At 41.5% G+C, this 13,060-nt stretch overlaps 1 protein-coding gene across 1 annotated transcript; it reads right to left on the bottom strand.

The window, feature by feature from the left end:
• Positions 1–52: 52 nt before the first annotated feature.
• Positions 53–11,038, bottom strand: si:dkey-206f10.1 (adenylate cyclase type 8). Its single transcript, XM_053881634.1, has 21 exons — positions 10,692–11,038; positions 9,063–9,267; positions 8,247–8,990; positions 8,027–8,176; positions 7,224–7,354; positions 7,022–7,133; positions 6,816–6,943; positions 5,906–6,064; positions 5,572–5,806; positions 5,336–5,506; positions 5,172–5,272; positions 4,417–4,618; positions 3,839–3,931; positions 3,417–3,577; positions 3,271–3,352; positions 3,035–3,193; positions 2,451–2,597; positions 2,244–2,336; positions 1,674–1,788; positions 1,358–1,560; positions 53–1,203 (listed from the first exon to the last, which is right to left on the bottom strand). Exons 2-21 carry the CDS (start codon positions 9,216–9,218, stop codon positions 985–987), a joined length of 3,561 nt encoding a protein of 1,186 aa, XP_053737609.1. The 5' UTR covers positions 9,219–9,267; positions 10,692–11,038; the 3' UTR covers positions 53–984.
• Between the last annotated feature and the right edge of the window lie 2,022 nt (positions 11,039–13,060).

Genomic DNA, 13,060 nt, shown 5'->3' with positions numbered 1-13,060 from the left:
GTTTTTTGTTTTTTTTGTCGTTTAATCACATCTGTAAAATGAGAGTAAATCAGTGAATTATTCAACATTTAAATGTATACCTTATTAATTAACATGTGTACACAAAGGTAATACATGTTTATTTTTATTTTTAACGACACACTTCAAGGTTGTTTTTGGCAAGTTTATTTCAACTGAACAGTTGCATGGAAATTCAAAATGAATTACTATGATATAATACTGTTTCATACAGTAACAAGTAGCTGCCCCCTAGTTTAGTAAAACTGCTCAAGTAAATTAAAACGAATACATTTTTCCTCAATTATTGGGAAAATACTGGCAATCTACTTTGGCTGCTGATATACAAATTCTTGCTTTGCAATCTAACCTTCATTCTCATTAAAAGCGTGAAATACTTTTTAATCATATTAATAGATAGACCACATAAGTAATGGCCATATTTAGTCTCTCTAAACACACGTTCATGTCAATTTCTTTGTCTCATTATTAGTCAGGACTAACTGTTTTAGGTTGACAAATATAACAATGCCTACATCAAAATATCCTTCAACATGTTGACCTTACAATGTTAATTTTAATCAGTAATTCATAAATAAATTCTCAGGTGTTTTCTTAATTTTAGCAAGTGAGTGAAACAGTAAACACAAAGTATCTGTAAAAATGTTGAGGAAAACTCTATATCAGCTCAAGTCATGGGTTGAAAACCATTGACAGAATGAAGTATACAGTCATATAAAACATAAAATGGTTATCAATACAGGCCATTGGACATCTATCAGAGGTTCACCTGGTTGTGATGAGGTATTCTGTTTTGGCTAAGTCTTGCTGGAGTACAGCAAAATACTTGAGTAAAAAAAGAACAAAACAAGACTATACAGTCTTAAGAAAATAATATGGCAGATGTTGAGATAGAAGTAGGTAGGAGAAGGACAGAGTCATGGATGGCTTGAGTGTATCCTCTGTGACGATCAGTCCTCCTTGGTATTAGCACTGAAGGGAACACGGCGTCAGAACAAACCCCCCGTTATTCTCTCTCATTCTCTCCTTCTGTCTTGCTTGGACGAGACCGAAAACAACTCCTGCCAGCGTCATCCGTCCTCCTGTCCTTCCTCCCATACGTCCATCGTTGGATGAAATGTTTGCCCTTTTACTGCGGATGGTGCTGATGAAATACGTCCTCACTTTCCCTTTACTCTCGCTCACCTGCAAAAACAGAATGACATCTGGAATCCATCACTGTTGTCAAAGACGAACAGGTGTGACTCCGTTGAACTGAAATAGGAACTTCAGATGTGATTATAGCCTTGCAGGTGGAATAAATAAAATTTTTGAAACTGTTAGTCATTGATTGACGCACCCCCTTGATGAAAATTTCTCCTCGCAGCTCTAAGACAAAACCCCACTCCGCCAGGATCCTCCGCGTGGCCTCCGGCACTTGAATGCGTCCACTCACACCCGTGCTGTCCATACGACTGGCCAAGTTCACCGTCGACCCCCAGATGTCGTACTGTGGCTTGGTGGCGCCGATGACCCCGGCCACCACAGGCCCGTGAGCGATGCCTGTGGAGATGGGAGGTGAGCTGCTATTTTTGCTTAAAGATAATCCACTGTGTCCTCCAAATGGTTTGAGTGTAACATGCAGGTGTGTAGAGGTCATGCCCTTTGTCACCTACCAACACGCAACTGGAAGTTCTTGGCTGAATGCCTGTTAATCTCTCTCAAGGTCTCTTGCATCGCCAGTGCGAACAGAACCAGCTCGCTCAGGTGGTTCCACTCTTCCATAGATGACTGGTAGAGCAAGACACATGTTGGGAAAACAACAAAACATCCATTTATTTGGCACATTACATTTGCTTGCTTTTTGTAACAGATTTTCCTTCCTTTAAAAATATTTTTGTGTATATTCGCAGGACTCTTCATATATTATTTTATTTATCCTAATGGAAACATTAACAGCCCATACGTGCCTCAGAACTATACTATGTTGCGTGTGTGCGGTCCAAAATAAGAAATGCATGAGTATAATTCATTTTGTTTTTATTCATATATTTGTTTATTCATTTTATTGTTTTTCCTTTAATGAGATCGTAAGTGACTGCAGCCTGTCCTAGCTGAACGTAGTGAGAGGGAGGCAACAGGTCCATATAGAGACAGAAAATTGACATACACATTCCCATTTAGTTGTAGCTAGAACAAACATAAGCTTCCACAAGAGTGAACCCAGCAAGTACTGGTCAGAGCACCTGTTTGTCCGGAGCTAAACCAGATGCAGCCATGTAACAGCTCCCGATGGTCTTGATCTTCTCCACATAGTGGAAATATGACTCCTCCAGTAGCTGTTAGAAATTCATCACATTTTAAACATAGAGTTAATCCTCAAGTGCAATTTTTCATTCAAGTATAATAGTTTAGTTTGCACTTAACTTTCATTTGGCATGTGCAAAACTTACTTCATCAAATCCAGCGATAATCTCATTGAGCAGTCGTAGACAGTCAACACCTTCGTGGTTGATCTCCATCTGCTCGAAGTATTCGTCAAACCCAGCAATGGATGCGAACATCACACCCACTTCATCGTAGGACTGAGAGTAGAGCTCCTGGAAAGATCAGAATAAATATTTCACTTCGGCTCAGTTTGAAATATAATCATTTCCATTATTATTATCAATATGTTCACATTTTTATGAATGTTTAGGCATGTTCTGTGAATGTTTTTTCCATGTATTATCGTAAATCTTGCTGATGTTTCATCACCCTGAATAAATTATTGGTTAATCATATTGTTCAGGTTTTTGACACCAACTATTTTCGGCATAGTTTTTATTTAGGAACTTAATTTTTTTGGAACAGCATATTTAAAAACACAAAGATATCACTTTTTTATATTTATCAAAATCATTTTCTTCTTTAATGTTATTCTTCCTTTATAAATAGTTTAAAAAATGTATACACATATATAAAAATGGAAAATGTAGTTAAAAAAAATCTAATGATGATCAGTTGAATTAAATACTAAATGAATATGCTTCAGAACCTCATCATTCTTGCTGCGCTCCAGGAAGTGTCGAGCCACATGCACCGGCAAAATGTTATGCAGCAGACATTCATTATGTTCTCGTAGGTCCCTCATGTCTTCCACTTCCTGCTGAGCCTGCAAACGCCACAGGAAGTCCAGTCTGGCAGTGGCCTCCCACTGCAATGTTCAGGACACAGTTAGAGCAGATCTCAAATTTACAGAGAAAAAAAACGACTTTAAAACAGTCACAGTACCTGTCGTCCGTTGTAGAAGACTGAAACTATAAACATTCCCATGAGAAGGATGGTGATTCCTTTCCTTCTGATGTAGTGCGACCTAATCCGGAGTGAAGATGTATGATATAATGTTTGTGCCGTCAGAACAAAATGTAGCTGCTGACCTCTGCGTCATATCGTATTGCGTCAGAGACAGGAAGGACAGGTGGATGAGGTAGGTGTAGAGCAGTACTGCCAGGAGCAACACCGCTAGCTTCAGCAGCGAGTTCAGACGGAGAAACACTGCACAGGTCACCATGGCGATCACACCACTCAGGACGAAGACCTGGTCGGTTGAATAAGCAAAGAAGACATGATGACTTCTGACAATATACCAACAATAACACAGGTAGAGAACATGTATGACTGAGCTCTTCAACAGTGAGCAAAGTTTCATTTTCATCAATCCCTTCTCGAAGGGATCCTTGCTTTAGTGCTCTTCACATCTGTTTACTTGCTGCGCTCATGGACAAATGTTCAGTCTAAAATGTAGCTAGCTTCAACAGCATCCTGTGCAGGTTAAAATCTAGATCTCATCAGACTTTACCTCGGGGTAGGAGCAGACACTCAGCGCCCTCGATGTTGACTCCGCCGTGGCTTTTCCAGCATCCATGTTCAAGTCTGAGATTATGCACCAAATCTGAGCATAACAAAAGAAGGAAATCAAGAAAGGAAATTGACCATCAAAACACTCCCTTATTTCCCATTAACCCCGGGTTGTATTATCTAATATAAACAAGCAGATAAAGGAGGTGAGACCAAACTTTCCCCCCTGATGTACTCCTTATTCTTCCGTCCTTTGAAGTCACTCCCCAAGACAACCTCAGTATCTTCATCTACGACTCGTCATCAAAGACTCGTCTAACTCTACTTTCTGTCTACTGAGCTCCTGACTCGAGACCAAACATCTTAGCAGTGACCTCTGCTGTCTTATAAAGCTTCCTTCTCAAACTAACTCCAGCCCTGTGACCCATCCCACCCGGCCTGTGCTCGCCCCGAAGCCTCCCTTTAAATGTTTAACCTCCCATGGTTTGACAGTCTTTAACTTGACACCAGCCATGTTTTCTATTTGCCTTCTTAGTGCTGTGAGTTCTCGTCTAACAATTTCAGTGCATGATGTCGTACCGTGTCCGTGCAGGCCAATGCAAAGTTGATGATTATGGCGGCGAGGGTGAGCATGGTGCGTGCGCTGTTGTTCTCGTGAATCCAGCAGCAGCACTGCTGCAGGGCCAGAGGGGCCCACTTGAACTCCTCCGCCAGAGCCAGCAGCAGCAACAACAAGTAGGCCAAGAGAAAGACTGCAAACTGGAAAACTGCAGGGAAAAACCTGCAATATAGATGTTTTATTCAGTTAAACCAGCTTATTTTAATGATATCTTGGAAGATGAAACGCTTGTTTGGTCTGAAAACCAAGAATGAAAGTCTAGGACTAGTACACAAATGGTGTCATGAGTCCATTTGATGCCATCAAGCTAAAGTAAGCCTTGTTCTTATTGGGGATTTACAGCAATAGGATTGGTCATGGAGAGAATGTATCCATCCACATCCCAAAGATTGCAGTTTTATTAGCCGATTTCCCAGTTGTGGGAGGATGTTAGACGTTATATTCATGTTCTGCCAAGGTTTTTTCTCGCTTCTGTACCTTCTTTTTAATCTCAATAACTCCAGTGATGTTGTTGTGGATAAAGCTCTGTTGACTTGGCTGGTCAATCGCTACTCTCCACTACTTTTAATCAACCCTAGCTGCTCTCATCCATCTGTGATGGTCACCCACTAATCCAGAGCAGCCGAACCGATGACATCTAATTAAAGAGGAACTCGAAGGACAGAATGTTGGAATGGTATCTCAGGAGCAGATGGAGGCTGACATGCTGCCCTACCTGGGCGCGGGGATCACCGCTTGGGCCGCCATGAGGAAGAGGAGCAGGATGAAGGAGCAGAACAAGTTGGAGTTGAACATTTCATCTCTCATCTGGGAAAACTGACAACAAAAGGATTTAGCACTTTAATATGTCAGTGAAGAGCCTCCTGAGCGTGTCAGTACCTTGTCCTCGATGTGCCTGTCCTTGAACACCAGTGTCAGTGGAGTGATGTGCTCCTGGTGCATCCGCTCGCTGCTTCTCACCTCAATAGCGTGTTTGATTCGTTTGTTTATTTCCCGGGAAGCAGACTGCCATATGTTTGGGAGTGAGCCATTTGTAAAGGAGGCCAGTATCTATAATTGTGAGAGATTTTTTTTAGCCGTTTTTCGAGCATGGATGACGCTACTGCAAAACCTACACTGTTCATATCAATAGCATTTCCAAAGGGGATTTCTGGACTCCAGCTGTGGCTGGTTTTCTTGTGCTTCGGAGCTTCAGGGTGGTCGTCTTTGTTGATTTCCTCATCAGGACAGATGAGGAAGGTGTCGATGTTGTGCCGCCTGAGGAACTCGTTGCGGTCCCCTCCATGACCCTCTTCAGTCTTGTAGATGCCACCGAGACAATTCAGAGTAGCTTTTGAGATGTGAATTCGCCTGGTATTTTTAAAAAACGGGGCAGATATGAGAATATACAGTATGAACCTTGTTTATTGAACGACTGATTTTTTTTTTTGACAAGACAAAAACGCTCACCCTGGTATCCCTCCGGCTTCCAGCATGTTAGCAATACCCACGTCCCATGACCAGACATCAAACTGCCACTTCTGCAAGCCCAGCACACCACAGAGCACGGAACCGGAGTGGATGCCGATCCTCATGTCCATGTCAAAGTTCAGCTGCTTCCTCACAGCTCTGGTGTGCAGAACATAACACGATGACTTTACTAAAGAGGTTACAGTCTAGATACTTAGCTAGCGTTAGGTATCTTCATCTCTATGACTTGGGAAGACATATGCAAGATGAGATAACCACAATCTTAAAAAATAAAGCAGCTCCAAAAATCCACCAACAAATAAGAGAATGAAGATTCAAACCATTTTTTGTAATCTGTAAGTTTCCCATCTATTTCAGTTATTTTCCATTTTCAATAGATACATGATTATATATTATTGTATGTGTATAATAATTTTAATTATGAATCATGTAAAAATCTAGATTAAAACAATAAATATTTTTAAAGTCCTAGATTTATTCAATTTTTTGCCTAAATAGATTTGTATGTCAAGTATCAATGGCGCTTAAGGTGGAAAGGTCAACATAAATACAAATAAAGCAACCAATGAAATGTTTTTCAAAACATTTTTTTTTTTTGAGATTGGAAGAAAAAAAATTCACCTGAGAGAAATTTGAAGGCTCGGTGAGTAATTCATTTTTATTCAGTATATGAGATGTGGAGCCCCAATATGATACTTTTAAGTATCATATTATGGTGTGACACAAATTGTGCTTCGGACATGTCAAACTTAAGTTAATAGTGGATGTGTTGGTATTGTCTTTTCATAATGGGCCTCCATTGCAAGAGGGTCCCTTAAAGTCATACTTTGCACAGTTGAAGCTCTTACCAAAATACTTGAATATATAACAGCTGGAGTAAAGGCCTTACCTGATGGTGTTGATCATCGCTAACCCCATCTCCACACAATGGCGAGCATGGGCGCGCTGAGGCTCAGGGACTCCAGAAACACAATAGTAGCAGTCTCCTAAAATTTTAATCCGCAGGCATTGATGTTCCTGCCATAGAAGAAGGACAAATAGTTTTACAGATGTGAAGTTAAGCACAGACTACACTCAAATGAAGAGATCATTCACCTCTGCCAGGTGGTCGAAGCGGCCAAAAAGCTCATTAAGGGTTCGGACCAATTCTTGAGCAGATAAGTTCATGGACAAGAGCGTGAAGCCCTTGATGTCTGCAAACAGGATGCTGTGAAAGGAAGTATATGAATCAGCTTTAATTTTAAAGTAAATCTCACGTCTAATACTCGCATCAAACCTGCAACCTCTACTCGCCTACCTGACATTTTTGTACTGATGAATATAAATCTTGTGGAATTCTTGCGGATTGAGTTCATCTTCCATTGAGCTCATGTCTGCAATCATCTCCAAGGCAACAAATCGTGGCAGGATTGAGAGAACCAGACGCTCCTAGGTGGAGAGAGGAAAAGCTTCTGTGTATGTCTGGACTGACTTATTTATGCATATTATTACTACATTACACTGTATAGTTGGATACTTTTAATGGGTCAAACTAGCTAGTCAGGAAAATTGTATCCAAAATGTTCAGACACCACTGTTAGATGTGTCCTTTTCTGCAAAGATAAATGGATGTTTTCTGGGATTACAGTTAATGTATGCAGTATTTATTCATGTGGAGAAGATAGACAGTATTGGATAAAGAATTTCGGTGACAAACACTGAGTAAATGAGGTCTAGGGGGATGTGCAAGCTAGGTTAAGGTGGAGAAGGATGCTGTGGGAAAGCCTTGTTGGAGATGCCCAAAGAAAATGAAGAGTGAAGTGTTGACCAACAGCCAAAAGTCATAGATTTGTTTCCTCTATGTCCTGCAATGCGTCTTGACAAATTTCCCCGCAAGGGGCATGATCCTAAACTTAGCCTCTTGTTGTGTGTAGAAAATAAATACATGACTGCTGATTGTTCTTGTACTGCCTCATGTACCTCCAAAAGTTTGAGTGAAACCTTCAAAAGACCAGTCAAGGCTTTGGTCAGGACTGTTTCCATAATTGGAATTTAACTGTGTTTAGCATCTCAGGTCCATTTTCTCTTGTCTACAAATCTACTCGGTGGTTTGCTCCTCACCTGTCGCTGGTTCTCTTGTTCTAGTTTGAGGCGCCCTTCAATGCAGCGCCTTGTTTCCAGGAACACCTGCCTCTGAGCGTGATCGGTCAGGTAGTGAATGAAAAATCCAGCTGTGTTCATACCCAGATAGAGCAGACTTTTGGCAACCACCTGCATCCCAAAAACAAAGCACTTAAGTATCCGAAGAAAGAAATATTAAGGTTTGAACCTCAGGACTCACCTTTCTTGTAAAAACAGCATCGTTGTAGTAGTAGGTGACTTCCACCAGCAGGTGCAACAGTGTGGTGAACGATCCAGCAAACATGGCCCACAGCAGAGGTAACGGCAACAAAGTGTAAGTGGCAAACAGTGTGAAGAGGACGTACCAGGATGGGTCTATTTCCAGTCCGTACACCAATCTACCCAGCACCTGCACTGTCTGGGACATCCAGCTTACCATGCCAGCATAACGAAGCCACCTTGGCGACATTAAGTCCTTACAGGTTAGTACAATGATGCACAGAGCAACGGCTAGAACCATGAAAATCCCAGTCATCGAGCAGCGGTAGGTATCCGTGACCTCCTCAGGAGCCAAGGCCAGGTACAGAACCAGGATGTGCAGCTTGGCCACCGCGTCGATCACATTGGTGACGGCTAAGGAGTTACGCCTTTGGTGCGAGGAGTACTGCTGGTAGAGTCTCTCCAGGTCTTTGGATTTAAAGGTGTGTCTTAGAGTCGGGATGTGAATGCCTCGTATGGTGCGGCCCCACTGCACGAAGAAGTCAGCGTCGCTGGCATAGTCAGCAAAATAACCCCCAACACTGTTGCGTGTGCTGGTGGAACCACGACTGTGAGATGGATGGATTCGAAATGAGGAGGAACGCCGTTTTGTCACTCCTCTTGAGGCCTTGCTTCTGATCTGTCGGTTGATCTCCTGCATGTACGCGTCAGTCACAAAGATTTTGCTGGCGGGCTCCACACCGACCTGTGTAGATGTCAAATTCATCACAGCAGTTGTTTTCGGTGGATGTTCCTGAATTGTCTCATGATCACTCACCTGGGCGTTTAACTCCTGCTGGATGATAATGTGTTTCACAGCGTTTTGCCACAGCATTTTTTTACGTCGAAGTCCCGGCGACAACGTCACTGGCAGGCAGGTTGGTTCATGCAGCTCCATCGGAGACATCTCCGTCGTCTCGGAAAAGGTCACCATGATGGCGACATGAGCTGAGCTCAGACGTTCGTCTCAGACCAGGAAACAGCTGGATCCAACACAGCGCGAGTGGTTAGTTTGAAGACTCAATCACCAGTGTTCATAAGTGGTTCCAACAACTGCTACTGTACAACGTCTTGCATAACTGAATCTCACATCCCTCTTGTTTGAAAGAGAGTGTTAGGGAGGAGAACGTGGGGGGCGCAAAAGGATTAGGTGGGGTAGTTAAATCTCTGGTGAACATCTCAATTGAAGCCAGATGAAATGTACTAATCTTGCCGTTGACAGTTGAGCACGGTTGTGGGCAATTGCAGTTGTTTTAGTAGTTGCATTATTAAATTATATATAGAAAATAAAATGAATCAGGAGTGAAAGAGACAAAATGTTTCAAATTAAAAGAACTGTTATGATTAAAAATCATTCATACATCAATGAGTAAGGTGGAAAATGAATTTGTACTTTTTTACTTCTTCCAAAAAAATGATCTCAGAAAAAAGCACACTTAATTGCTATTTAATATGATCAATAAAGGAAGGTAAATACAATCTTTATTCAAAAAATATCAATGAATATGAGGGAATATAAATCATAAAAAGGTTAATTATTCATTATATGAATGTGATGTAACATTAATTATTAGGTGAAAAAAACAACCAGAAAGAAATGATTTTGCGATCATTAATAAAATGTTTTTAACGTTGAAGAAATACACAGAAATATATTAACTAATAATAAAAGCTAATGGTGAAAGCAGACAGGTAACCGCACCTTTCCCAAGTCTGATTCAGCAGTTGAAGACAAGATTTCCTGAGCCTGCTGATCCAAACTGAGGAAAGAGGTCGCACATAACAGAATTTGTTTCATCTCCAAGAGCATCTCCAATTCACTTCATTGGGCAGGAATGCAACGTATTTGCTTGAAGAATGATCTTCTTCATTTGACAGTCGGTTAAACTGGTTTCACTGAAGAGCAGTCACTGAGCACCAACATCTGATTGCAACGTTATCATGGACTGTGTTGACAAACGGAATGAAAAGATTGGGAACAAAATGTGTCCTGTGGCAAAGAGCCATGCCCCACGTGCTGACACACAATGTATGCCAGAAGAAAGGCAGCTTTCCAACAAATTATCTGTGTGCCCGATTTAGACCTGAGCTGGTTAATGCCCGGAGTTAAACTCCTCCAGGTGGTTTGGGCTCCTGCTATTCCACACGCCCACCGTCCACACCGTCTAATATTCCTGCCAAACACCACCTTCAAAATCACTACTCATGAAAAACATAATCTCATGCTCTAATAATATAATGCGGTCAACGTTGAAAGTCAAAGGACATTGAGGTGAACTCACATGAAAACAAGCTGAAGTTCTCAGAAAACAAGTTTTGTTTTGCTGCTTTTCTCAACAACATTTGAAGTAGGAGCTTTTGCGGCTGCTGTTTTGGAGGGTAGCGATATATACTGTCAGATATTTACCTTGACTTGAGCTCTGGATTGAATACCTCAACCATCAGAAGCTTTGTTATGACGCGTGAGTTAGCCGTAATCTTTGGAAAACTCTTTGTCCATTCCTCATATTCCATAATTGTCCCCATGCTTGATTCTTCCATCATTTAAAAAAGTGAGAAAAGGCTCCACGAGAGGGATCCTTGAACATAATAAAAAGCAGTCGTCCAGGTTAACTCCAAAAAAAAAAAGCCTGAGGTATAGTCCAACCAAGATGGAGGAGGGTTGTTTTGGCTGAATTTCAGGACACCACCTGGACTCTTTTGAAATGAAGTCAATAATTGCCACGGAGCTGAACTGGAGCAGCGATGAGCGCAAAGAGGATTATTAGTAAGCAGCCGCTCCTACTAGCCTGTTAGGCTCAAGTCAGTGGAGGTAGAGTGACGCTGAGAATTTTATTAACACTCAGATGTATTTAACACTTCCAGATAGCTGGAAACACCTTCTGGTGCGACAAGCATGCAATGAATGATGTTTGGAACACAAAAAATGGAACCTAATTCACACCTTTTGGAGTTAATGCTATTGTTAAGATGGAGTTCATGTGTAAATGATGTAAACTTTGTTGCAGATAACAGATTGGTGTCACAAATATGGCATGTTTTGCAATTCTACTGTTATAATAAAACATCCACGACTTTTTGTGTGAGCAGGCCTCATTTATGTTGTGAAATTCACCATTCACCCACCACTGAATCCAAGCTACCGAGGGCAGGAGGCGGGGGCCACCCTGGACTGCACTCTATTCTTTCACAGGTCTCATATAGACAGATGACCACTGACAATTTAAAATTGTTATTTAGCTCTGTTAGTGTGTGAACCGTGGGAGGAAACCAGAGTGAAGAAGCTCTAGTCCAAGAGTTGCATCAGGCTGGAATCAAACCTACTGGTTCTTCCTTGTGCAAGGTTGTGCTTTATGTTTTCTCCTAGCGGCTGATGACTTGGATATGAATATATAAGACAACCATAACCGAGTTGTTAAGGCGGTTGTGCTTTATGTTTTCTCTTAGCGGGCTTATGACTTGGATATGAATATATAAGACAACCATAACCTTGTCGTTTCTGTTGTCAAATGAGGTCCATATTAATGTCTCATAAACAACTGAAATAGCAAGGCAGCATATAATAATGGTCATACTCTTGGTTTACTCTGCTCTTGCTAAAAATGATGGCGGTTAATATTAATAATAGAATAAAAGACTAGAGGAGAACTGATTCCATTGGCCGATAGCTGCATTAACACTGTGGTCTCTGTGCTCATAAGCTGGTTAAAGTTTTTCAGACATGCTTTGCTAATTGTGTCCAGGCATTGCACAAAGCTGCATCGGCTGATCTAATGTGTTCCCATCTGTCCCACCTTGAGCAAGTCGCTCAGACCTGGGCTGCTGATTACTGTGCTTCCTTAAATAGCAGCCAGCTTTAAGGCCATTAGCTCAGCCATAACTGATACCACACCAGCGGAGATCAATCACATGAGCAGCACGTGCCAAAGCCGTTTTTAATTAAATGGAACTGGAAAGTTAAAGGTAGCGTTTAGATGTTCCTTCTGTTTGAGTCCTCTTTTATGGCAGGTCTGTGCATACATCACTATCGTCCTGGTTGTTGGTATTAGGGCCGCCTGTGTTGACCATCCTGTAATTACAGGATTATTATATGTTCTTAAAGTAAACCAGCACAAGGCGCCGACCCTTCCGGCTACGTGCCTGCCAAGTGTTTCACTTATGCCGGACACGAGGATCTATTTGTGTAGTTGAAGTGTGTGTGACAGTGACCAGTGATTGTGAGCAAAGCACAAGACCAGGGTAAATTCTCTCAAGCAAAGAAAAATAAATACAATTCTTCTGGGACAAAGTGGCTGGTGACTAATGCAAGGATAGGGTGCTCGGTGAGGAATAGTTCTACTTTGTTATATTTTCCCCAAAACATGTCATGTCGTTTCGCAGTTCAAAATCATATGAGCTAATGATATGGACAGTTTTGAAAATAAGAATTCTGGTGAATAAATAGAAAGTCAAGTCAAGTACTCATCTATAGCGATCTTTGCTATGATTCAATTCCAATTTCATGGGCTTTGATGTATCACAAATACCACCAACTATAATGTGAATTCCTAAGGATCACATTTGAAACTGTGATATGAGATGACAAGGTGGCCGAGCGGTTAAGGCGATGGACTGCTAAAACATTTCACATGAAAGTTTCTGTTAACAAAGAGATTCACCAGGAGTGTATCACAAAATTTGTTTAGTTGAACTGTAAGCTACAAGCCATAATATGAATTCACAGGATCACACTGGAAACACAGTGTAAAAAGACAAGGTGTCCGAGCGGTTAAGGCG

Source organism: Synchiropus splendidus, chromosome 12 (genome assembly GCF_027744825.2).
Source record: "Synchiropus splendidus isolate RoL2022-P1 chromosome 12, RoL_Sspl_1.0, whole genome shotgun sequence".
Classification (NCBI taxonomy): Eukaryota; Metazoa; Chordata; class Actinopteri; order Syngnathiformes; family Callionymidae; genus Synchiropus; species Synchiropus splendidus.
The sequence above is the reverse complement of the archived record's forward strand: the minus strand, read 5'-3'. Positions and strand labels throughout refer to the sequence as shown.